This window comes from Coregonus clupeaformis, chromosome 23, assembly GCF_020615455.1.
Source record: "Coregonus clupeaformis isolate EN_2021a chromosome 23, ASM2061545v1, whole genome shotgun sequence".
Lineage (NCBI taxonomy): Eukaryota > Metazoa > Chordata > Actinopteri > Salmoniformes > Salmonidae > Coregonus > Coregonus clupeaformis.
The window spans coordinates 24041367-24068406 of record NC_059214.1 but is presented as its reverse complement, the minus strand read 5'-3'; the positions used below and the strand labels follow the sequence as shown (position 1 = coordinate 24068406).

General features: G+C 44.6%; 1 protein-coding gene across 3 annotated transcripts in view; it reads left to right on the top strand.

The window, feature by feature from the left end:
* Positions 1–8737: 8737 nt before the first annotated feature.
* Positions 8738–27040, top strand: part of LOC121536722 (glycophorin-C) — a 31210-nt gene continuing 12907 nt past the window's right edge. Inside the window, exons 1-2 of one of the 3 annotated variants that reach the window (XM_041844181.2) lie at positions 8933–9021; positions 15120–15195. In XM_041844181.2, coding sequence (XP_041700115.1) covers positions 15174–15195 — 22 coding nt within the window. In that variant the 5' untranslated portion in view covers positions 8933–9021; positions 15120–15173. Of the gene's footprint in view, positions 9022–14987; positions 15196–27040 lie in introns of those variants that run through there. The other 2 variants (XM_041844179.2, XM_041844180.2) reach the window with 2 other exon arrangements.

Sequence of the window (27040 nt, the reverse complement as noted above, 5' to 3'; positions counted from 1 at the left end):
AGTCAGTCTACGGTTCTAGCCGTTTGTAACTATTCAAATCCTATTATCCTGTTGTGCCTGTTTTCCTTGCCTGATGCTGTTTTCCTCTCCGTTACAGTTCTGCTGCTCCGACTCTGGTCGCTGTCTCCAGTCCCACGCCTTGTCATCCTGCTACTCTGTCCTGGATTCCCCACTCTTCTACTCCCTTGGATTCCCCTCTGGACCAGCTCACCCTGTCACAACCCCCCTCACTCCAGCCTCAGCCTCCGCATCTGGTTTCCAGTAGTTTCCCCTGACCTGCACTCCATCTTCCCCCTGTGTTTCAATAAATACCTTGGTTACTTCATCCCAGTCTCCTCATCTGAGTCTGCTCTTGGGTTCCCCTGTTCCACTCCGCGTAACAGACAGAGACACTTAACCTTGATACATTCAGAAACTACTCTCACCTACAGTGATTACATACTTGGCACACGAACCACCACCCTCTTTGAGTAAGGAATCATGAATGTATTTATGTAAATGCCTGGTTCGCTGTGTATCTCTCTCGGGGGGGCAGGACCGCCCTAGAAAGGCCTTCTCGTGGCACGCTTGTAAGGCTCTGATTGTCCAAAAAGGTTCCAACAAGTCTTCTATTGTTGTTCTCTTCTTCGTAGTTGTCCGGTCTCTGATGACTTGTCGTGTAGTCCTGAACAGAACTACTGAGTTGATTTTCCTTCCATTCGCTCTTGAAGATGCTTCTTTGAAGATAGGCTAGCTCGTCGTATCGATTATTCCCAGTGGGGTGATGGGCATAGCGTAACAGGATGGCTTGAGCAGAGTAATAGGATGGGCCTACTTAAATTAGCTTTCGAAGATACTTTACTTAGGACAGCTAATGAGCCGTACCAGTGATTGTCTGGGAGGTGAGTTTATTCTCTCCACCTCGTGTTGAGATTCAAAGTTCCAACCATTTCAAACGTGTAGCGGCCGCTTCACGTCTTTCTGGTCTAATGTGTTAATTCATAAGTAATAATTTATACACTTTGGACAATAGGGGCAGTTCCGTCAGGCTGACACACTCTCTGACCTCACTTTGGGCGGTGACTAGCAACTGTGCAAAGTAATGAAAAACAATGATCTCTTAGAGCTTCTCAAATCACATCCCCATCTTTTCATATTACCGCCGACAGCACCTCAACCCAAAACATCTTCCCGTGTCCATAAAACCTCACCACTATTCCACTACTTTGGCCTTATCTGATCTACTCCAGGCCAGCAGCCTGGGAGGACGGGACACTATCATTCAAAACATCTTGCAACTCTTATGCAGTAAAATCTCTCACACCCAGTAGGTCATAGCATCATACAGTAGCTGGACAGGTGAGGCGAGGTGAGTAGTCATGCTGTACTTCGCTCCGCAGGTAATATGACACATTACATTACAATGGAACAATTTGATTAGTGTAATGTTAGCTAGCTACATAGTTGTATTTGTATCAAAGATAAAGGTGTAGTATAGAGAAACTATCGAGGTTAGCTAGCCAGCTACATTCGTTCGCAGCGACGCCGTTTTTCAAACAAAGTCAACACCGCAGCCATTGCTAGCTAGCCAACACTACCAGCTAGCAGTACTGTAGCAACTAAATACAATATCCTTTTAGCCAGCTACATTCGTTCGCAGCGACGCCGTTTTTCAAACAAAGTCAACACCGCAGTCATTGCTAGCTAGCCAACGCTACCAGCTAGCAGTACTGTAGCAACTAAATACAATATAATTTTAGCCAGCTACATTCGTTCGCAGCGACGCCGTTTTTCAAACAAAGTCAACACAGCAGCCATTGCTATCTAGCCAACACTACCAGCTAGCAGTACTGTAGCAACTAAATACAATATCATTTTAGCCAGCTACATTCGTTCGCAGCGACGCCGTTTTTCAAACAAAGTCAACACCACAGCCATTGCTAGCTAGCCAACACTACCAGCTAGCAGTACTGTAGCAGCTAAATACAATATAATTTTAGTCAATGAGAATTTTGCAACATAAAGCTTCCCTTTCTGAACATTCGAGATGTGTAGTCCACTTGTGTAGCTAGCATGACTGACTTTGTGCTAGCTAGCCAACGTTTAATTATTGCTGCGTTATGAAAGGAACTAGACACGGACACGAATGATCTGTTTAGTGTGTTAACACACTATTGGTAGTTTGTTGTAACCAAGTATTGGTGCTAAACCGTGTGTTATTGGATGCTAGCATGCTAGTTAGCTATGGCGTCATAGGATACGGTGCCCTGGGCGGTTTTTCATGGAAGAATACTGTACCAAGTTAGCTAGCTGAATAAAGTAAGTTAGAGTCTATTCCTAGAAACATTGAACCGCTGTAGTTTACAACAATTATAATTTCTAAAGTGGAAGTTGGGAGAGTTTTATTCGGGTGTTTCAGTGAAACAATTATAGTTGCTGAGGTGGAAGTTGGGAGAGTTATATTTGGGAGTTGTGGTGAGGGAGGCCCCGCTCTCTCCTTTCCCAGATGATTAGTTCATTTCATTCCGATCTCCTCTGCATTATTGTAGCCATTTGCTGCAGCCTGTCAACTATGCCTCTGCCTATCCCTGTTCTCTCCTCTCCGCACAGGCTACACAAACGCCTCACATCGCGTGGCTGCTGCCTCTCTAACCTGGTTGTCCCTGCACGCACCACCCACCTGGAGTTCCAGGTCTCAGGCAGCCTCTGGAACTGCCGTTCTGCTGCCAACAAGGCAGACTTCATCCCAGCCTATGCTACCCTCCAGCCCCTCGACTTCTTGGCGCTGACGGAAACATGGATTACCACTGAAAACACTGCTACTCCTACTGCTCTCTCCTCGTCTGACCATGTGTTCTCGCATACCCCGAGAGCATCTGGTCAGCGGGGTGGTGGCACAGGAATCCTCATCTCTCCCAAGTGGACATTCTCAATTTTTCCCCTAACCCATCTGTCTATCTCCTCATTTGAATTCCATGCTGTCACAGTCACTAGCCCATTTAAGCTTAATATCCTTGTCATCTATCGCCCTCCAGGTTCCCTTGGAGAGTTCATCAATGAGCTTGACGCCTTGATAAGTTCCTTTCCTGAGGATGGCTCACCCCTCACAGTTCTGGGGGATTTCAACCTCCCTACGTCTACATTTGACTCATTTCTCTCTGCCTCCTTCTTTCCACTCCTCTCCTCTTTTGACCTCACCCTCTCACCGTCCCCCCTACTCACAAGGCAGGCAATACGCTTGACCTCATCTTTACTAGATGCTGTTCTTCTACTAATCTCACTGCAACTCCCCTCCATGTCTCCGACCACTACTTTGTATCCTTTTCTCTCTCGCTCTCCTCCAACACTACTCACTCTGCCCCTACACAGATGGTAATGCGCCGCCGCAACCTTCGCTCTCTCTCTCCCGCTACTCTCTCCTCTTCCATCCTATCGTCTCTTCCCTCTGCTCAATCCTTCTCCCTCCAATCTCCTGATTCTGCCTCCTCAACCCTCCTCTCCTCCCTTTCTGCATCCTTTGACTCTCTATGTCCCCTATCCTCCCGGCCGGCTCGGTCCTCCCCTCCAGCTCCGTGGCTTGATGACTCATTGCGAGCTCACAGAACAGAGCTCCGGCAGCTGAGCGGAAATGGAAGAAAACTAGACTCCCTGCGGACCTGGCATCTTTTCACTCCCTCCTCTCTACATTTTCTTCATCTGTTTCTGCTGCTAAGGCCACTTTCTACCACTCTAAATTCCAAGCATCTGCCTCTAACCCTAGGAAGCTCTTTGCCACATTATCCTCCCTGCTGAATCTCCCCCCCTCCTCCTCTCTGTGGATGACTTCGTCAACCACTTTGAAAAGAAGGTTGACGACATCCGATCCTCGTTTGTTAAGACAAATGACACTGCTGGTCCTGCTCACACTGCCCTACCCTATGCTTTGACTTCTTTCTCCCTCTCTCTCCAGATAAAATCTTGCGACTTGTGACTGCAGGCCGCCCAACAACCTGCCCGCTTGACCCTATCCCCTCCTCTCTTCTCCAGACCATCTCCGGTGACCTTCTCCCCTACCTCACCTCGCTGATCAACTCATCCTTGACCGCTGGCTATGTCCCTTCCGTCTTCAAGAGAGCGAGAGTTGCACCCCTTCTCAAAAAACCAACACTCGATCACTCTGATGTCAACAACTACAGACCAGTATCCCTTCTTTCTTTTCTTTCCAAAACTATTGAGCGTGCAGTCTTTAGCCAACTCTCTTGCTATCTCTCTCAGAATGACCTTCTTGATCCAAACCAGTCAGGTTTCAAGACTGGTCATTCAACTGAGACTGCTCTTCTCTGTGTCACGGAGGCTCTCCGCACTGCTAAAGCTAACTCTCTCTCCTCTGCTCTTGTCCTTCTAGACCTGTCTGCTGCCTTTGATACTGTGAACCATCAGATCCTCCTCTCCACCCTCTCCGAGCTGGGCATCTCCGGCGCGGATCACTCTTGGATTGCGTCCTACCTGACCGGTCGCTCCTACCAAGTGGCGTGGCGAGAAGCTGTCTCCGCACCACGTGCTCTCACCACTGGTGTCCCCCAGGGCTCAGTTCTAGGCCCTCTCCTATTCTCGCTATACACCAAGTGACTTGGCTCTGTCATATCCTCACATGGCCTCTCCTATCATTGCTACGCCTACGATACACAACTAATCTTCTCCTTTCCCCCTTCTGATAACCAGGTGGCGAATCGCATCTCTGCATGTCTGGCAGACATATCAGTATGGATGACGGATCACCACCTCAAGCTGAACCTTGGCAAGACGGAGCTGCTCTTCCTCCCGGGGAAGGACTGCCCGTTCCATGATCTCGCCATCACGGTTGACAACTCCGTTGTGTCCTCCTCCCAGAGTGCGAAGAGCCTTGGCGTGACCCTGGACAACACCCTGTCGTTCTCCGCTAACATCAAGGCGGTGACCCGATCCTGTAGGTTCATGCTCTACAACATTCGGAGAGTACGACCCTGCCTTACACAGGAAGCGGCACAGGTCCTAATCCAGGCACTTGTCATCTCCCGTCTGGATTACTGCAACTCGCTGTTGGCTGGGCTCCCTGCCTTTGCCATTAAACCCCTACAACTCATCCAGAATGCCGCAGCCCGTCTGGTGTTCAACCTTCCCAAGTTCTCTCACGTCACCCCGCTCCTCCGCACACTCCACTGGCTTCCAGTTGAAGCTCGCATCTGTTACAAGACCATGGTGCTTGCCTATGGAGCTGTGAGGGGAACGGCACCACTGTACCTTCAGGCTCTGATCAGTCCCTACACCCAAACGAGGGCATTGCGTTCATCCACCTCTGGCCTGCTGGCTCCCCTTCCTCTGCGGAAGCATAGTTCCCGCTCAGCCCAGTCAAAACTGTTCGCTGCTCTGGCACCCCAATGGTGGAACAAGCTCCCTCACGACGCCAGGACAGCGGAGTCACTCACCACCTTCCGGAGACATTTGAAACCCCACCTCTTTATGGAATACCTGGGATAGGATAAAGTAATCCTTCTACCCCCCATAAAAAAATAAAATAAACAATTGTAAAGTGGTTATGCCACTGGCTATAAGGTGAATGCACCAATTTGTAAGTCGCTCTGGATAAGAGCGTCTGCTAAATGACGTAAATGTAAATGTAATGTAAACACATAGTATACAACGTCAAATATGTAGTGGGTATACTTTCCAAGTTACAGTATTTCCTTTATAACATTTATAACATTTTTCATGATATCACAAAGTAACAAACAATATGACATTAGTGTTCTATACATCGCCTCTGACCATTCCCCACGTTCTACGTTAGGAATATTATTCAAGTATTCACTTTTGAACGTGTTAAAGTTTCAGCGGGAAAAAGTCTGTTGAAACAAAGAACATTCCTTTGGTTAATCTTGAGGGCGCAGCCTGAATGTTCTCCTTTGATTTACATCAGGGCGTGAGCTGTTAATCACCACTAGTCCTTCCCTCCCCCCTCTGCGGGTGAAAGGGGGTCTGATTTAAGTTATTAATTTCAAACCTGATCTGACCTATTTGGACTCTCGTGGACAGTCATGACACTCCTTTGCTAGTTATACAATCATGTAACTAAGACATTCGCTGGAAATAAACATTATTTCAATATTGTTTTATTGTTTTGTTAAATAGTCATGACTGGTTTAAGATATCTGTCGTAAGACGACGGTGGCGAAGGATATCATTGCTACTTAACGCGGATCCAAGTTCAGTTTTGAGATCCACCGGCGTCATTGGTGTAGGGTTAGCTGGACGTTTCTGACTGGTCTTGGAACTGTGACAACGGGCAGCCTGCCCCGCTTGGCTCGATGGGATATGTGGTGATTTTGCCAACACAGCCAGATATGCACAAAATCTTGTACCCTTAACCTTTAAAAAAACTGGCTATCGTATTTATTGATTACATTTGACTTTATTAATATAATGAGTAATCCAGGAATGTCACAAGTTAATTGACACAAGAAAACTCGAGAAAATAGCAACTCTACAGAGTGAATGAGTACAATGAAGCTCCTCCACCTCCTCACCACTCTATTGAGTCTTGTTGAGGTCAATGTTGACAGTGCATAATAAGCAAACCCATTAAAAAGGATATGGCTTCGAGCTGGAACTAACATGAATAGAATTTAAAATTATTGTTACACTGAATAAAACAATGTACTGTATAGAAATATTATGTTTAAATCAGGCAAAATTACTTCAATTGTAATAATTTGGTTGCATATTAATATCCTTGCTCATTAATATTTCATTTCATTTTATTTAGTTATTCTTAGAATACCTCCAGAATTCTCTAGAATCTTTAACAAAATGTACTAATTGAGGCAGACAAGGTTTAGACTACTCTGGCTTCATGTAGTGTGTGTTGCAACTGGACATGGCTTCTGTATAAACATTCCCTAAACATTGTGCAGCTGTTCAAATTCCAGTCGTACTCTCATCACTCGTTCCACGCAACTGAAACTCTAGAGCCATGAATTCCCCATAGGCTCAAAAATTCCTCTCTGTTAAGTCAGTTTTCAGGAAAACCTTGTCTAAATCGATGTCAGGGTTTTGGACTACATAACTCCCATGTTGAAGATGTTTTCGCTCAGTCCACACCCTTTACAACTACAGTCAACGGCAGTCCTTCACAGATTACATTTTGGCTAGAGGGCAATATCCTACACCTTCCCCTCCTCCTCCCTCTTCCTGTCCCCTTCCTGTATACCTACTTCCAAGTGTGCCACTTCCTCCTCCATAGCCATCACTAAGCGATAGTTGACTCTTCTGCTTTGTGCTGTTTATTTCTGATAGTTTTTCAAACCTATGTCCAGTGAAAGCAGATATGCAATTTGTTGACACTGCTACAGAGTACAGACTTGGATACACATTATCCCGAATGCTAATAAATATAAACGTCTGTTAAATTTGCTGCTCTGTTGTGCTTGTTTACAGCTGGTCATTTCATAGGGAATTGTCAGAGTCGATCTCCTATTGTTACATCAGCAACATTTCAAGAATAAAGCCATTAACATGGTTGCTGTTCTAAAACCTGGCCAAAGTCTATATACAGAAATTATTCATACCCCTTGACTTTTTCCAAATTTTGTTGTGTTACAAAGTGAGATTTAAATGGATTTAATTGTCATTTTTTTGTAAACGATCTACCCAAAATACTCTGTCATGTCAAAGTGGAAAATGAAATATATTTAAAAAATATTTTTTTAAAGGAACATAAAACCCAATATACTGTATCTTCATTAGACAAGTATTCAACCCTTTGAGTCAATACATGTTAGAAACACCCTTGGCAGCGATTACAGCTGTAAGTCTTTCTGGGTAAGTCTCTAAAAGGGTTTCACACCTGGATTGTACAATATTTGCCCATTATTCTCAAAATAATTATTCAAGCTCTGTCAAGTTGTTGATCATTGCTAGACAGCCATTCTCAAGTCTTGCCATATATTTTCAAAATGTGGCAAAGCAATTAACTTTTTGTCATGAATACAAACTGTTATGTTTGGGCCAAATCCAATATAACACATTACTGAGTACCACTCTCCATATTTTCAAGCATAGTGATAGTGGTGGCTAGCCATAAGCCATAAGACTCCTGAAGAGCTAATCAAATGGCTACCCGGACTATTTGCATTCCCCCCTCTTTTTGCGCTGCTACTACTGTCTGTTTATTATCTATGCATAGTCAATTCACCTCTACCTACATGTACATATTACCTCAATTACCTCGACTAACCTGTGCCCCCGCACATTGACTCTGTACCGGTACCCCCTGTATATAGCCTCACTACTGTTGTTTTACTGCTGCTCTTTAATTATTTGTAATTTTTATATTTTTCTTCTTTTTTTATTTTTACTTATCAATTTTTTACTTAACACTTATTTTTCTTAAAGCTGCATTGTTGGTTAGGGGCTTGTAAGTAAGCATTTCACTGTAAGGTCTACACCTGTTGTATTCGGCGCATGTGACAAAAAAAATGGATTTGATTTGATTTTGACTGGTGACTTTTTCAGGAAAAATAAAGAAACGGAATGGATCTCAAAATCCTAGAGGAAAACCTGGTTCAGTCTGCTTTCCATTTGTTATTTTTCTATATTTTTTATTTTTTCTGACGGCACTGGCTCTGACTACAACCAGTCAGCAAGTAGGACATTTCAGAGTTTCCTAGTTCCGACTAGCTTGTGAAACTCAGCCCCACAACAGCTGGGGATCATTTGCATGGTGCTGGGAGGGGCCTCCCGGTCCATTGGTGTAGTGGAAGAGATAATTAGTTAGGGGAATAGGTTTACAGGCACGAGAAAAAAAACTGTCCATGTGCTGCACAGCAAAGTCAGTTCTTAGGGCGAGAAACTGTTTTGGTTACAGACAGTGTTAGGGTGAATGTCGTAAGGTGAAAGATTTGTCAAGAGGGAGGACTGACTGCCTTTAAATGTTCTGCTGCCCTGTTCTGAATAAGGGTTTCTTCTTGGAGAGAGGAGTTAGAGAGTGCAGGAAGGAGTTCTTGGAAACCTGTTGCTGTGCAGCTGGTGAGTGCATGCTCCTTTTAAGGTCCTTTTTGACTGCATGCTTTTAATGCAGTTAGGGTAGAATTTTATATTGCACCCTGGGCAGAGTTATATATACTATACAGTGGCATCGTAGCTATTAGCGAAGCAGGAAATTATGAAGCAACTGGTTGATTAGTTGTTTACTTACACAAGCATCCTGCAACTGACATTTTGAGGCTTGTTATAACCAGAAGGCTATTTTCCCACCTCAATGTTGGTGAAAGTGTTCCTGTGTCTCCTCACATAAGAACTTCTGTAAAGTTATAATTGAGGCAGACAGTTGTATGTAGCCTACATAGTTTTATACATCTATAATGCAGTAGTCTGCATTTTATGAAAACTAAACACAAACTGCCCTTTCAGCTTATGTGACGGTGCAGCTGTGAATGACATCTGGCCCTCATCGTGGCACCTAGTAAGCCATTAGACACCAAACACGGAAAACTTTGTTCCAAATTACTTCTGTGGTACATGAAGTTCAGGATCAATGCTTGGATTCTACTTGAGGCCCTTGAGTCAAAACGTTATGGTTGTTGACTTGACATTGGTTGGGTAATGCAAGACTCTCCAAGACACAGAAGGGAAGTTCTGAGACAAAATAATCTCCTGTAACCAGGGGCGTAGGAGCCGGGGGGAGGGGGGTGGGCTTGCACGTTGTGTATTTTGCTTTTCTAACTCTCAACAGTAAGTTGCGACCCCGAATTATTTCCTTTTTTGGGGGAAACTTTTCTAACTTTACTGTTGAGAGTTAGAAAAGTAGAATACACAACGTGCAAGCCCACCCCCCTCCCCCCGGCTCCTACGCCCCTGGTTACAGGAGATTATTTCTAAATTTGGTTGTGCATCAGCAGTTTTTCTCTTGTTATGTCAGTCACAGTCACTAAATTATCCCATGTCAGTACAACATTTCACTTAGGGCCCCCAAAAGGCTAGGGCCGGCTCTGACTGCATGTGTGGGAATGGATGTGGGTACGCAGAACCGAGAGCCACTGTGGCCCCTCATGATGAGCTCAGATTTTTAAGTGGCCCCCACCCCCATCAAAGTTGTCTATCCCTGGTCTAGAGGGTGTATTGCATGTGTTATCTTCATGCAGGAGAGAGGCAGCCATGATGATACCCATGGAGAGACAGACATGGATAGAGGGAGAGAGAGAGAGAGAGAGAGAGAGAGAGAGAGAGAGAGAGAGAGAGAGAGAGAGAGAGAGAGAGAGAGAGAGAGAGAGAGAGAGAGAGAGACCACAAACAAACAGGTAAGACAGCGAGAAGTGTCTCTCCAGTTAACTTCATGGATGAGAGAGGAAGCCATGATGATATTTTATTTTTGATAATTGGAGATTGATTAATTTCAGTTAGACCGTTCATGCCTATCTTTTCTTTATTAAAACAGTTTTTAACTGTGTATGTTGCTGGTTATTATTACAGTATAACAACTGTATTATAAGTATAAAATATTACGTCAAAAACCATACAGAATTTAGAACAGAAGTAGTAACAACCTGACATAGGGGAAGTGAGAAAAATACTAGGACATTATTCATACAGTAGCAGAGAAAGAGTACAAAATGGTTGTTTAATTGAATATATCCACATTAACAGTCATACTGGTATTCAGCACAGTATGAATGGCCATGGCCCTAAGATTGATTGGACTGTACCAGACTAAGTGCCCCTCTGCCCCTCTGCAAGGCCCCCCTTAGCCTTGTAAGCCTGTAAGTTTTCTCAAAAAGTCACTAGTAATGAGCATTCAAAACCTGAGCATTCAACCCCCCCCCCCCCAATATGTCAGAGTCACTCTGACACCCCTTCCTGTAACTATGTTATAGTCCATGTTGATGTGTTTTCATGTGAATGTCCAGCACATTTGGTCCAATTCAAGTGAATTACCGGTAGCATCATTCTCTGTGTAACCATGGTGATGTCAGAGCATCACACCTGCAGTGTGTGCTGAATCTAAAGTTCTGAGATCACATACTCTCTAACTTTCAGAATATAACACAAAGGCACAAAGTACAAAGGCCAGAAAATAGGCAATTTTGCCAACTGTTAGACACATTTACTATTCCTTTGAACAGAAGAAGCTTGATAACACAGAAGATAATCTATTGTGACAGAAGATTGGCTGACTGAGTACCAATGGAAGAGCAGGGCAGGCAGGGCAGGACAAGGTTGGTGTGAGGAGGGCAGAAGAGGGGGGTGAGGAGAGTTATTCAACTCTCTAGACTAAACTGTATATCTGACTGTTTGACTGTGATAAGGCTGTACGCCATGCTTCCTCACAGCAGCACTTCCTCTGTTTGTTAGAAAGCTGTTGGGTCAGCAGCATGCTGCAGATACAGGGAAGCAGAGGGAGGAGGGCTTATGGACCATGTCCAAGGGAATGGGATAGTATAGGCAGCCTCAGATTTTATTTTATTTTATATTTTGTTTTATTGTTTTAGGGGGTAAATCTGCTTTAATATTGCAGATAGATTGTGGGTTCTATCAATGTAATTGTCTGCATCATTTCCAATCCCCCATATATTTTGTCCTTATTTATTATTTTCCCCTAACCCCTCCCCTTATTGGAGAAAACTAATTGACAACAACACTTAGGCTTCTACTTCCAGCTTATACATACTATATACATTTTACAGACACCGTATGTATATTTTACATTAGTTTTCTTTTTTAAATTGTTTTTACTTGTTTTTAGTCCCACCCTTCAGCTACCCTCAACCCCTCCCATCTATCACTGAAAACCATCCAGTTTTGATTTATAATTGCCATATATTTTTCAACTGTGCTGTAATGTTTCACAACAGTTCTGAACCTTTCTATTCTCATAGTTTCTCCAGCTTGTAAATTAAAGATGACAATTTTTACTAAGAGTATTATTATACTGAACAAAAATATAAAAGCAATATGTAAAGTGTTGGTCCCATATTTCATGAGCTGAAATAAAAGAGCACAGACATTTTCCATACGCACAAAAAGCTCTCAAATTTTGTGCACAAATTTGTTTACATCCCTGTTAGTAAGCATTTCTCCTTTGCCAACATTGTCCATCCACCTAACAGGTGAGGCATATCAAAAAACTGATTAAACAGCATGATCATTACACAGTTGCACCTTGTGCTGGGGACAATAAAAGGCCACTCTAAAGTGTGCTATTTTGTCACACAACACAATGCCACAGATGTCTGAAGTTTTGAAAGAGCGTGCAATTGGCATGCTGACTGCAGGAATGTCCACCAGAGCCGTGGCCAGAGAATTGAATGTTAATTTCTCTACCATAAGCTGCCTCCAACATCGTTTTAGAGAATTTGGCAGTACATCCAACCGGCCTCACAACAGCAGACCACGTGTAACAACGCCAGCCCATGACCTCCACATCTGGCTTCTTCACCTGCGGGATCATCTGAGACCAGCCACCCGGACAATTGATGAAACTGAGGAGTATTTATATTTGTATTAAAGGCCTTTTGTGGGGAAAAACTCATTCTGATTGGCTGGGCCTAGCTCCCCAGTGGATGGGCCTGGCTCCCAAGTGGGTAGGCCTATGCCCTCCCAGGCCCACCCATGGCTGCACCCCTGCCCAGTCATGTGAAATCCATAGATTAGGGCCTGACGAATTCATTTAAATTGACTGATTTCCTTATATGAACTGTAACTCAGTAAAATCTTTGAAATTGTAGCATGTTGCGTTTATATTTTTGATCAGTATATACAGTTGAAGTCGGAAGTTTACATACACATTAGCCAAATACATTTAAACTCAGTTTTTCACAATTCCTGACCTTTAATCCTAGTAAAAATTCCCTGTTTTAGGTCAGTTAGGATCACCACATTATTTTAAGAATGTGAAATGTCAGAATAATAGTAGAGAGAATTATTTATTTCAGCTTTTATTTCTTTCATCACATTCCCAGTGGGTCAGAAGTTTACATACACTCAATTAGTATTTGATAGCATTGCCTTTAAATTGTTTAACTTGGGATAAACATTTCGGGTAGCCTTCCACAAGCTTCCCACAATAAGTTGGGTGAATATTGGCCCATTCCTCCTGACAGAGCTGGTGTAACTGAGTCAGGTTTGTAGGCCTCCTTGCTCACACACGCTTTTTCAGTTCTGCCCACAAATGTTCTATAGGATTGAGGTCAGGGCTTTGTGATGGCCACTCCAATACCTTGACTTTGTTGTCCTTAAGCCATTTTGCCACAACTTTGGAAGTATGCTTGGGGTCATTGTCCATTTGGAAGACACATTTGCGACCAAGCTTTAAATTCCTGACTGATGTCTTGAGATGTTGCTTCAATATATCCACATAATTTTCCTTCCTCATGATGCCATCTATTTTGTGAAGTGCACCAGTCCCTCCTGCAGCAAAGCACCCCCACAGCATGATGCTGCCACCCTCGTGCTTCACGGTTGGGATGGTGTTCTTCGGCTTGCAAGCAACCCCCTTTTTCCTCCAAACATAACGATGGTCATTACGGCCAAACAGTTCTATTTTTGTTTCATCAGACCAGAGGACATTTCTCCAAAAAGTACGATCTTTGTCCCCATGTGCAGTTGCAAACCGTAGTCTGGCTTTTTTTATGGCGGTTTTGGAGCAGTGGCTTCTTCCTTGCTGAGCGGCCTTTCAGGTTATGTCGATATAGGACTTGTTTTACTGTGGATATAGATACTTTTGTAGCTGTTTCCTCCAGCATCGTCACAAGGTCCTTTGCTGTTAAACTTAGGACCCACTTGAATTGTGATACAATTAATTATAAGTGAAATAATCTGTCTGTAAACAATTGTTGGAAAAATTACTTGTGTCATGCACAAAGTAGATGTCCTAACCGACTTGCCAAAACTATAGTTTGTTAACAAGACATTTGTGGAGTGGTTGAAAAACAAGTTTTAATGACTCCAACCTAAGTGTATGTAAACTTCCGACTTCAACTGTATTATTGATCAATAGACTATGGCTTTTCAAGTCAACCAGCAGTGCTATTTGCAGAGTTAGCTCCAGGTAAATGTTGCAATTCTTCAGCCATTCCTGAACATGTGACCAAAAACGAGCTACATATGGGCAGTACCAAAACAAGTGATCTAATGATTCTGTCACTTCGCAGCAAAATCTGCTGAGCTGGGATGGTTGTATCCCCATATACATAACGTGCTATTGGTTGCAATAATTTTGTATAATAATTTAAATAGAAATACTCTCAGTTTTGAATCCGGTGTTGTTTTGTGTATCAGGATAAACCATGTGCCATGGAATTGGCACATCGAAAATCTCTTCCCAACTATTTTGCAAACTGTATTATTTCTTAATATTTAATAATTTCAGCCTTCCGAATTCATATTCATTATATAAATAGGCCCGTTTAATTTTGTCTGGCTTGCCATTCCAAATAAAGTGGAATATTTTTTGCTCATATAATTTAAAAAACAAGTTGTTCTGTCTAGGCAGGGCCATAAGTAAATGGGTAAACTGGGATATGACTAAAGAATGAATCGGCCTCATATTCTTGGTGACCCACTGTGTTTTGACAGTTTGGAGTGAGATACTCAACAGGAATGTGTTCTTAGATAGTATCTGTGTAGCAATGAAAGGTGTGATCTAAAGAACAGAACAGTAAGACCTAGTGAATGCAACAGCGCAACAGGTGTGTGGGTTTGTCTTTGTACATGTGTGCATGCGTTTGTGTTTGTGTGTGTGTTTACAGTATACGTTTCTTTGCACCTATACTAAACAGGCTAAGATGGATAAGGATATTTACGTACAATCTCCTCTCACTTCCTTTCCCATAAAGATTTGATACCAGAGAGCCAAGTAACACACCCACACTCCCATATCAGGATACACCTTTACACTGAAATGTCTCTCTCTCTCTCTCTCTCTCTCTCTCTCTCTCTCTCTCTCTCTCTCTCTCTCTCTCTCTCTCTCTCTCTCTCTCTCTCTCTCTCTCTCTCTCTCTCTCTCTCTCTCTCTCTCTCTCTCTCTCTCTCTCTCTCTCTCTCTCTCTTTCTTTTTCTTTCTCCTTTCCTGACCCATCAATCCCTCTCTCTGGACATCCTGCCTAACACCCGCTCTGCCCGGCATGGAGAACTCCACGGCTGTGGCCTTTAACTTGACCCCTGACCAGGCGAAACCAGAAGCCATGACACAACCCATGCCAACCAGTAAGTATTCTCCAACTGTCCAGTCTGGTACCGTTGAACCACCACACAACTCTCTCTGCCTGTCTGAGCAGCCTGGGCTGTGCCTTGCAGAACAGAAACAGATTGCAGTGTCACCTTCTGCTCCACTACAGTATTTTACAGGAAGGGACAAGGGTTTGGAGCATGCGGGGTGGAGTCAGGGTGAAAGTACTAAAACAGATTAACTCTAACTGTACTGTAACTCATTTAGACCCCCTATACTCCACACTGTTGTAAAGCACACAACACCTGACCTTGTCTACTCCTGAGAGAGAAAAAAAACTGGAAGAAGCACAACATGTATCGAACACCTGGCAGTCTGAGAGGCATGTTGAGTACTGCTTGTATTACTGGGTTTGGGCCAGGAGTGTTCCAATCAAGAAAGCAAAACAAAATGAACGACATCAAGCAGCTGTTTTATTTCACTCCTTGTGATCTTGCATTGTTCAGTTGAATTTCACAGTTTTAGTATTTTTTTATTAGACTCCACCTGTGTGTATCCTGTCAAGCGCTGCCTAAAGTGGCCAAACATTGACAGAGCAGGAAGAAGATTGTTACAGTTGTTAGAAGTTGTTTCAAAGCTTTGACATTTAAATGTTTTAAATTTTTGTCATTTAGCAGACTCTCTTATCCAGAGCGACTGTTAGCTAGGTGAGACAACCACGTCTCAGTCATAGTAAGTACATTTTTCTTCAATAAAGTAGATATCAGACAAGTAAAATCCTTTCCATCCAGTTTCCATACATTAATAAGCATTTATATGTACTGTAATTCTATATATTAGCAATACATTCTATTTGCTGTATGGAGTATGGTGATGTATGAAACTCACTCCTCAGCCTGAAGTGTCGCCACTTGTTCTGAAAAATTGCTAGCTTTTCAATGGCGCCGACTGGAAAGACGCTTCAGGAGGGAAGTCATGTGTTCTATAAAGGCAGATCACTTGGGTTTGAGTCTCAGTGTGAGCTGAATCAGGAGGAAGCGGTACTCGCTAAGCAAGTAGCATGACGACAGTTACATATACACAAAATAGCTCTTACATATCCACAAATGTACTGAATGAAAGGAAAAATAAATAAATTAAATGTTAGAATCAAGAAATGCAAATTATATTAATCTATAGAATACTTTACATTTTGAAATATCCAAATCAATAAATGAGCAATATCTGAGGGTTTATATTTTTATCAGATCAATCAAAGTTCATAATTCAAACAAAATACACATTTTTTAAAATCTTAATATGATTTGAGCAACAACAAAGAAAAGCCTATTTTTGAGCAAGCTTTGATATACAATATGATTTCATGTGGTGTGAAGAAAAACACAAATTCTCAGTCTTTGAGAGTTCATCATTGTATTGACAGACAGGTAAAAATATACATATATTGTCATATACACCGAATATGTAGAGTCAAATGTGTTGTTTTATGTTGCCACCTGCTATAAGTCAAAAATACATGCTGGAAGTGCTTGGTCATGAATACAAAAAATAAGGCATACAAGTATGGGGGGGGGAAATATGGTAGATTCTTGTCTGTTAGAAATGCCTTCACTTTTCAAAGTCAGGGCGACTACAGCTATGCTGTCCATTGTGCGTGCTAGTGTTGTCTGCAACGGTGTCACTGAGTGAGAGCAGGCAGGCGATATGACAGGTGTGAGTATAGATCTCCTCAATCCCCGGGACCTGGGCCTGACAGCAGGGAATGTGTTGCAAGGTGGCAGCTAGTCATCCACAGGATAAAAACAGTCAGCTCTCACAACCAACCACTTTAACAGGGTTGTTGGGTTTAACAAGGTGCAATCTTATCATGAGAAAAAACATACCCTCATTAGTGATGCAGTGACAAACAGCGCATCTGGCTGGATATTAGAAGCAAAGCAAATTGCAGAATATATATATTAATCGTTGTGGTTTTCAGGATAAAATTACGGGACAACACAGTGAGGCTGTATGGAGAACACCACCACATTGGCCACAGGTTTAGTCAGTGTCTGTCTAGTCAGCGTAGATCAAATTTCATCTCCATACATCTGTACCATCTGGAGCATTTAAGTTAATAACATAATAGCAAGTCTTATCACTCAATATATCTGTAGGCTACTATGAGAGAGGCAGTTGTGTGCCAAAGAAAGAGGCAGGCAAGCGCCTGCAGACATTATAAAGCAGTCTTTCAGAGCCTGATTGTTCCTTCTCCTATTTTCCGGTGATCTTCATAACAGAGGAGAGGCAGCAGCAAACATCATTCTATTTGGCTACTTCAGCAAATGGTTAGTTCTCCAACCCATGCATATAAGCTTTAGGAAGAGAGGGTAACATTTTCCTCTGCACAAGTCTGTGAATGTATTCTTTCTCCTTGTTAGCGTGACATTCCTTTCACTGTGCACACCTGAAAGCCTGAAACCCGTAAGATAATATTAGAGGGTTTTAGATTTAATTCGATATTGTGCAGTAACTACTGACAGGAATTAGGTTGAAGCAAAAAAGAGGTGATCACCTCGAGTTCCAATTAATCTCAAAATAGGTGATAAAGACCCAATTTTAGACTGACTTGTCACTTTTTGATGAGGATAAGCTCCAATAACTGCTTTATGAGATATGAATGATTAAGCGAGCATAAAATTTGCCATCATGCTTGGCTGCTGATAACCCTGAAGTGCTAGGAGGGAAATGTGATTTTAATGTTAATTGACAATTACCTGCCACCATGCCTACAGGTTGAATCCTTCCCTGCCTATAGCACAAGGCAATAACACAATGGGAGCCACAAAGTCCAGCATTTCGCTACACCTGCAATAACATCTGCTAAATATGTGTATGTGACCAATAAAATGTGATTTGATTTGACAATGTGGCACTGTCATAGGAGTGCTTTGGGATCATCCTCATATTGTCATATGGTGGGACCATAGATGGGTATACACCTGGGCTCATTCAGGTGTCTATATCCTTCACCGTACAACTGCAATATGACTGTAGTAAGCTTTGTGTTGTGTAGGTGACATTTTGTTGGTGTGCTGAGGATAAATAAACATCTAGCAGAGTGTGAGTGATTCTAGGGTTTATGTATGTAAGGCTTTGAGTTTATAACTACATGACGTCACACACAGCCATGAATACAATATTAATTTAACCACACACTAAGGAGTATGTACATTTGACCGTATGTATACAGATCTGTTAACATCCATTTGCTCATCAAGCACCAATTGTGGGCCAGCACACATTGAATAGGTGCATTAAATAGGTGTTGAAGAATAATGATCTGTTTTGCAACCAGCTGGCAGTAGCTGTTCAAAAACACTGTGAGGCAGCGACCTGATGTTTGTTTGTATAAGCTGGTCTGGTGGCTGTCACTCAGCATGTTCTCATTAGCCTGCTATCGAAAAGAGGCCCTTCTCTCTGTGTTATCAACTATGCACTGTGCTAGCTACCATGCTAACTTTCTGCAGCATATAACTGCAACCTATGAATAATCAGACATGGAAATAGAGCTATTATTTTCCCACACACACTAACCCCCAGAGTCCCTATCTTAGTTCACAGAGACAAGCATGTATCATCTTAGACACAGAGTCAGGAAAGGACACAGAATAATGGAGATTCTCCATTTTTAGCATGAAAGCATATGTGTCAGAGGAGCTGAAAGGAGATGACAGTAGAGCTGACCTTAACTTATCTGGGCTGCTGGAGCTGCTGGAGCTGCTGGAGCTGCTGGAGCTGTGCATTCGGGAGAGGCTGTGCTTCTGAGGAGGCAGAGAAGGAGATTTCCCCTTCCTCTGCTCTCACTGTCAGGGTTTGCAGGGTTTGCAGACAGGTAGAAAGATGGCTAGAGAGAGGGAGAGAAAGAGTAAAGAGGGAGAGAGAAAGAGAGCATGCTTGAGAGAGGATGAGGCAGACAAAGACAGAGAAGCAGAGAGTGACAGAGGGGAACAGTAAGTGGCAGGCTGAGAGAAAGTGCTACAGAGATAGATTGAGGCTGGGATGGATGGAGTAGTTGGAGAAATCGATAAGAAAATAAAGGGAGAACTGGAGTAAAATTAAACACGAGATGGGAACAGGAAATAACCCTTCCTGTTTTCTTGGAGCAGGATGTGTTGTATTTAGAACCGCAGGGGTTGGAGGTATTTCTCCAAGAGTTGAGAAGAGATGAGGGAGAAGAGGGGGAGGATGTGTTTCTAAACCAGTGTGGAGAGAGCGGAGAGACCCAATAACAATCTCAGACTGGCGTCTCTGTAGTGTGTTTATCTTAGTCCCCCCAGAGTCTCCTCCCCTATCCACTCCATCCCTCAGCTCCATGCTCCAGAGATAACAGGGCAGATGTGCTGCCACAGCAGCAGCACCAACTACCTCTCACTCTCCCTCTCTCCCTCATGCTGGTGCTATAGCTTCACACCAGGGAGAGCCAATCAGGTGCCTGGCAGGGAGGCTAGATGCTGGTCCTGGAGGACAGCTGTCCAGTAAGTTTTCCAATTCCCTTGGAGCAGCCGTCTTTCAGTTTCTGGAGACAGCAGAGGTGCTTAATTGATTCCACCCAGGGTAAAGGGTGAGAACTCAGAGAAGTTTATAGCACTCTCATACAGTGTAAATCCCAGTGCAGGAGTGTTACACACATGGCTATCTAAACTGAGAGAAAAGCAGGAGAAAATGGTACGGTAGCTCCAACAAAGTTTCAGGCTCTAAAATCCTCTGTTGTTAGTAACCACAGAAATGTTATGAGTAATATCTAACAGTTGGTTCCGATTTTGTAAAAAATAAAAAGCATTTGCAATGAATCAAATGACAAGTATTCGGGTGCAGGGTGCAGAGTTGAGAAGCAGTTAAGTAGGCCAAAACCATGGCAACAAACTTTCACGGCTTTTCTACGAAAGCGCAAAAGCCTTCGTGAGCCGCTGAACCTATCTGCCACTGTCTGGACGGTTCTGTTTATCTGTTTCTTCCTGATTCACTGGTTTCTCTGTGTGTGTCTACAGTAGTTAGCCCGGCAGAGAACAGACCTCTTTGTACATCCCCATAGGCGGCAAGGCAACGGGGAGCACAGGACAAGGCACCATCTGTCCCCAATCAGCCTCAACCATGCCTGAAGCAAGTCATCTGATCCTGTCATAAGATTTCATAGCCATTAACAACCTGGCCCAGACTCTTCCCATTCCCCCTTTACCCGGTCAGCAATGGGACAACTGCTGTACCTTTTACACTACAAGGAAAGAAAGGAAGAAGTAGGGAAATGGAAAGTAGTGTTCTACAGTTGCCAGTGCCATATGGTTGGAAGAGATAGGGTCTCCAAGCTATATTCCCAGCCAGATATGACCCCCAAGGCCAACCTGGACTCAGGAGTAGTCTTAACATAGTAAACGTAAATCTGGGACACTCAAATTAGTATTTTGTTTACTATGTTACATCTAGTCTATGAGTCCAGGCTGCCAGTAAGAGAGAGGGATTAGCTTGCTGCCTACCAGTGTATTTCCAAGAACAATGAGGAGAAGGCACGGGAAAGGGTGTGTGTGTGCATGTGTGTGTCATCTCCTTCAGCCTGTTGTGTGAATGTGTTTGTGTTGTGAAGTGAAGTGGGGTTGGAAGTGGACTCAGGTTGACTGTAACTCTCTTGAGGATATCCCCCTGTTGAGAGGAAGTCAATGTAACACTAATACCATTGTTCAGCTTTTATTAAAAACAGTTCCCAGACCATAACAATTCAGAAGGATAGACTACTTAATGAAAGACAGGTTTACATACCATTATGTGCCGCAATGGTCTCAAACAAGTTAATGAACCCTAACTTTTCTTTATTGTTTATATTTGCCTAAGAATTGATTCTAAAGTACAATGCAACCATTGGTTGTTCTCCAAAATAAAACTGATACTGATTATTGTTCATAAGCCACTCCGACTCTAAACATTACACAAATAAAATTACATTCCCATAATTCACAGGGGGGAAAGATATTTCTTCATGCTGCCAGTAACCTTTTGCCTCCAATTATTTTCCCTCTGTGTGATTTTGTACTGATGAAGTGTGGTTCTGCTATTGAATCTGTACAGGGGAGCACTGAGGTAATTGAAAGGATCTGAGGGGAAGTGATTTCATTTCTCAAATAACAATCCCTGAGGCAGTCTCCAGCTGACAGTGTCTGATTAGGGCTAATAACTGTTTCAGCCAGGGGGCATGTGTTAAGTTTTAAGTATTAGTAGCCTAAAGTTAAGATGACAATTGTGGTGGACTGGTTAACTTTGGTCAGTCAGGTCAAGTAAGGATTTCGCAACATGCTGTTGGTGGAGTAGTGATCTGGTCTGCGAGATGAAATCATGTTTATTGGGGTGTCTATTTGTTTGATTTTGATGATTGACACACATTCAGGGCACCACCTCTTTCTCTTTCTCTAAAGTTGTGTGACTTTCTGAATCTATTCTGTCTGTATTCCTCATTTCATGTTGTAATAAAGTGAAGGAGAAAGGGAAAGAACAGGGAGAGTGATGCTGCTACTATATGTGTCCAACACAATATTTCCAGTTTATTTCCCAAACCTTCACTAGGTAGGTCCTATGTCCTCAAACAGTTTTTCACAATTTGGCCCTAGACCCTTGGGCTATGTCCAGTCAACCAGCCATCTTAACCCTGTGAGACGCAAGCGTTTCTGCAAATGTGTTTTTGCAACACAAATACCTCTAGCTCTGGCTAAGAATGTTTGTTTCTCTATTGATTTTTTTCTACATAATCACTAGATCATAGAGAAGACAGGAGGACACACAACACATGCTACTAAGAGATACATCTGGGTCTAAGGCGGTGAACAGAGTAGTGTTTGACATGAGTTTACGACCTGTTGCATTTTTGCACTTGGAGGTCTCACAGGGTTAACAGACAAACAGTGCTTCCCTTCAAGCTTAATTTTCCAATATGATCTCCCTGAAACATAATATTATTTCCCAGTCACTAAATAACTATATATGTGACCTGGTGACCAATGGGTCATTCACAATCTCATACATGTCAACTCTCTCAGTAATTCAGAATCCATTTTTGGCTCTGAAAGATGAAAACATTTCCTTCATGCAATTGTAAACTGACCTTGTGCTTGGTTAACACTATATCTGCTAAATTCCTCATTGATTTTTCTGAGCCATCGACTCCAGTTGAATTTGTTATCATTTTTCACTTTTTGTTTTGAAGTGAGATCGGACAGTGTCATCAAACAGGATGTGCGGAGGGCCAGCCCTGCTTCACCCAGTGACTCAGGAAACGTGTCCTCAATGTTTGATATAAATCTTTAACTTGTCACTCAGGCTGTCACGAATACCACCGAGGCTGCTCCTCCTCCTTGCTCGGGCAGGCTTCGGCGGTCGTCGTCCCCGTAGTACTAGCTGCTACCGCTTGATGTTCTCGATGTTTGTTTGGTCTTGTCTAGTTGGTGCACCTGTTTCGTCTTCTGTATTGATTATGTCACCTATAAGTTACCCTTTGGTTTTGTTTGCAGTTGTGTGTTATTGTCCGCCTGTCGTTTGTCTAGGTTCGGTATATTTTGTGCATGAGTGTATTTTACGCGTTGCGCGTAGTCTTTCGCCTCCTGTGTTTACGAGGCCATTTATTTTTGTATTTGTTCATTGAGTCTCAGTAAAGTCGTTTTGACTTATCCGCTGTGTCCTGCGCCTGACTTCACCACCACATCCACAAGTGTACCGTGACAGAATAACACACCTGGTTGGAGTCTGCCAATTACGCACGGCCGACACATGGTCAATCTCCATCTTCACCCCTGACGCGGACAACCGATGACCCAAGAAGGAGATGGACTCCTGGAAAAACAGACATTTCTCTGCCTTGACATACAAGTCATGTTCCAACAGCCTACCCAACACTCGGCGCACCAGGGCTACATGCTCGGCTCGTGTAGAAGAGTACACTAGGATGTCGTCAATGTACACTACCACACCTTGCCCATGCAGGTCTCGGAAGATCTTGTCATTAACCCGTATGGCATGACGAGATACTCATAATGACCCGAGGTGGTACTAAATGCTGTCTTCCATTCATCTCCCTCCCTAATGCGCACCAAGTTGTAGGCGCTCCTGAGATCCAGTTTTGTGAAGAAACGTGCTCCGCGTAATGATTCAGTCATACTCGCAATCAGAGGAAGAGGATAACTGTATTTGACAGTGATCTGATTGAGACTACGGTAATCAATACACTGGCGCAACCTTCCATCCTTCTTCTTCACAAAAAAGAAACTCGAGGACGCAGGGGAAGTGGAGGACCGTATGTATCCTTGTCTCAGGGACTCGGCTATGTATGTCTCCATAGCCGCCGTCTCCTCTTGAGACAGAGGATACACATGGCTCCGTGGAAGAGCCGCACCTGCCTGGAGGTTTATCGCACAATCTCCCCGTCTATGAGGTGGCAATCGCGTCGCCCTAGTCTTGCTGAACACGAGTGCCAAATCCTCATACTCGGGGGGAATGTGCATTGCGGGCACTTGGTTCGGACAATCCACCGTGGTCGCCCGGACGGAAACACCTAAACATCGCCCGACACACTGGACAGACCATTCCTTGAGAGCCCTCTGTTGCCACGAAATGGTGGGGTCATGGGCGATTAACCAAGGAAGCCCCAGCACCACGGGATACGCAGGAGAGTCGATCAGGTACAATTGAATGATCTCCTCATGACCCCCCTGCGTCTTCATCTTTAGTGGCGCAGTGACCTCCCTAATCAACCCAGATCCCAACGGACGGCTATCTAGGGCATGGACAGGGAAGGGTGCCTCAACGGGCAGGAGGGGGATCCCTAACTTAACACAAAATTTACGATCAATGAAATTCCCAGCTGCGCCTGAATCGACTAGCGCCTTATGCTGGGAATGAGATGCAACCGGAGGAAATACTACAGGTATACACAAGTGAACAACAGAGAGCTCTGGGTGAGTTGGGCGCCTACTCACCTGGAATGACTCCCCAGTGCGCGACCTGTTGCCTCGAATCCCTGGAGACCCTCCCCAGCACCTAGCCGCAGTGTGTCCTCCATGGCCACAGTTGGTGCAGGGGACGGCCCCCCTCGGGCTCTCTCTCCTCCTCTCTCTAGCGCCAGCACCCCCGAGCTCCATAGGGCTCGGCTCGGAGGTGCTGGGGGATGGAATGGACGGCCCCAACTCTGGACGTCCGCGGGTGGCCAGCAGGGTATTCAGACGGATTGACATGTCCACCAACTGGTCGAAGGTTAGATTGGTGTCCCTGCAGGACAACTCTCGCCGAACGTCCTCACGCAGGCTGCACCGATAGTGATCGATGAGGGCCCTCTTATTCCACCCCGCATCCGCCGCTAGAGTCCGGAAGTCCAGGGCGAACTCCTGTGCGCTCCTCTTCCCCTGTCGAAGGTGGAACAGACGCTCCCCCGCCGCTTTACCCTCAAGGGGGTACTGTCACGAATACCACCGAGGCTGCTCCTCCTCCTTGCTCGGGCAGGCTTCGGCGGTCGTCGTCCCCGGAGTGCTAGCTGCTACCGCTTGATGTTCTCGATGTTTGTTTGGTCTTGTCTAGTTGGTGCACCTGTTTCGTCTTCTGTATTGATTATGTCACCTATAAGTTACCCTTTGGTTTTGTTTGCAGTTGTGTGTTATTGTCCGCCTGTCGTTTGTCTAGGTTCGGAATATTTTGTGCATGAGTGTATTTTACGCGTTGCGCGTAGTCTTTCGCCTCCTGTGTTTACGAGGCCATTTAAAGTCCTGAGGAGATTGAACGAGGTATGCTACAAGTTACAACTGCCTAATGATTATCACATTAACCCCTCGTTCCATGTGTCTCTCCTCAGGCCGGTAGTAGCTGGTCCACTCCAGGACAGTGAGATAAGAGAGACTCCTCCGATCCCCCCACTGGACATCGAGGGGGCTCCGGCGTACTCAGTCCGGTCCATCGTGGATTCGAGACGTCGGATGGGGGGTCTACAATATCTCGTGGAGTGGGAGGGGTACGGTCCGGAGGAACGGTGCTGGGTGCCCAGGAGGGACATTTTAGATCCCTCCCTCCTGACGGAGTTCCACCGTAGTCATCCCACGCGCCCTGCTCCGCGTCCTTCTGGCCGCCCCCGAGGCCGGGGTCGGCACACGGCTGGAGCCGCGCGTCAAGGGGGTACTGTCACGAATACCACCGAGGCTGCTCCTCCTCCTTGCTCGGGCAGGCTTCGGCGGTCGTCGTCCCCGGAGTACTAGCTGCTACCGCTTGATGTTCTCGATGTTTGTTTGGTCTTGTCTAGTTGGTGCACCTGTTTCGTCTTCTGTATTGATTATGTCACCTATAAGTTACCCTTTGGTTTTGTTTGCAGTTGTGTGTTATTGTCTGCCTGTCGTTTGTCTAGGTTCGGTATATTTTGTGCATGAGTGTATTTTACGCGTTGCGCGTAGTCTTTCGGCTCCTGTGTTTACGAGGCCATTTATTTTTGTATTTGTTCATTGAGTCTCAGTAAAGTCGTTTTGACTTATCAGCTGTGTCCTGCGCCTGACTTCACCACCACATCCACAAGTGTACCGTGACACAGGCCACAGATTATAATTGGTTTGTCCTGACAACCAGTGCTCGAAACCAAACACTCAAAGCCCCGATGCAGTGTTACACATCCATGAATTATGACAAGTCATTGTCGGACAAGGAGAATATATTACACTATCATAACACCTTTTATTTATTAATTTGGAATACTATAGGATATAATTCCCATGAAAGTATACTGTGATGTCACGAGAGGCTACACAGCTTCCAGCGGGATTGCCCAAGTAGTGCAGGGAGACCAGGTTCAACCAAAACAAGGATTTTATTAACCGTCTTCGGCAACTAACGAAATTATAACACAATTCTCTTCTTCCCAGAGCCCACCCTCCAGACCGTGTCTCTTCCCTTCCAAACAACTCCAGCCCATCAGCCCCTGATTGGTTTCAGCTGCGTGGGAAGATTGGCCACAGAGGGTTGGAGTTCCCGACCATACCAGCAGATGGAGCCATAGCTGTCTGGGTTTGCAGCCACCTCAGGGGGATGTAACGTCCCTCCAGGACACAGCCTCTCGTGACATCACACATCCCCTCCTCGGGACCGACGTCCTCGTCTGGGTAAAGGCAGTGAAGAAGGCATCACGCCGGGAGAGGGCGTCCGCATTTCCGTGGTGCTTGCCAGCCCTGTGGACAACCGAAAAGTTAAACGGTTGCAAGCTCAAAAACCATCTGGTTACTCTACTGTTTGATTCCTTGTTCTTGGCCATCCACTGCAGAGGGGGCGTGATCAGATACCACCATGAAACGTCGGCCCAGGAGATAGAACCCGAAGGGACTCCAGGGCCCAGACTACAGCCAGACATTCCTTCTCCACCGTTGAATAGTTCTTCTCTCTTGGAAGTAACTTCCTGCTTAGGTAGAGAATGGGATGTTCTTCCCGTCATGTGCCTGGGTGAGGACAGCACCCAGACCCACCTCCGAAGCATCCGCTTGGACCATGAATTCCTTCTTGAAGTCTGGTGCCACCAGGATCGGACTGGAGCAGAGTGCTCGCTTCAGGTTGCGGAAAGCCGCCTCCGCCGCAGGGTTCCACTTCACCATTCGTGAGTGGCGTTTGGTCGTCAGCTCCGTCAATGGTGCCGCTATGGTAGCAAAATCTGCAATAAAGCGTCTATAGTAGCCAGCGAGGCCCAAAAAATGACCTTACTTGCTTCTTGTTGATGGGCTGCGGCCAGTCCTGTATGGCCCGCAGTTTGGCTTCCTGAGGGTTTGACCAACCCCCGCCCAATGGTGTACCCCAGGTAGTTTGTCTCACTGAAGGCCACCTTGCACTTCTTCGGGTTTGCCGTGAGCC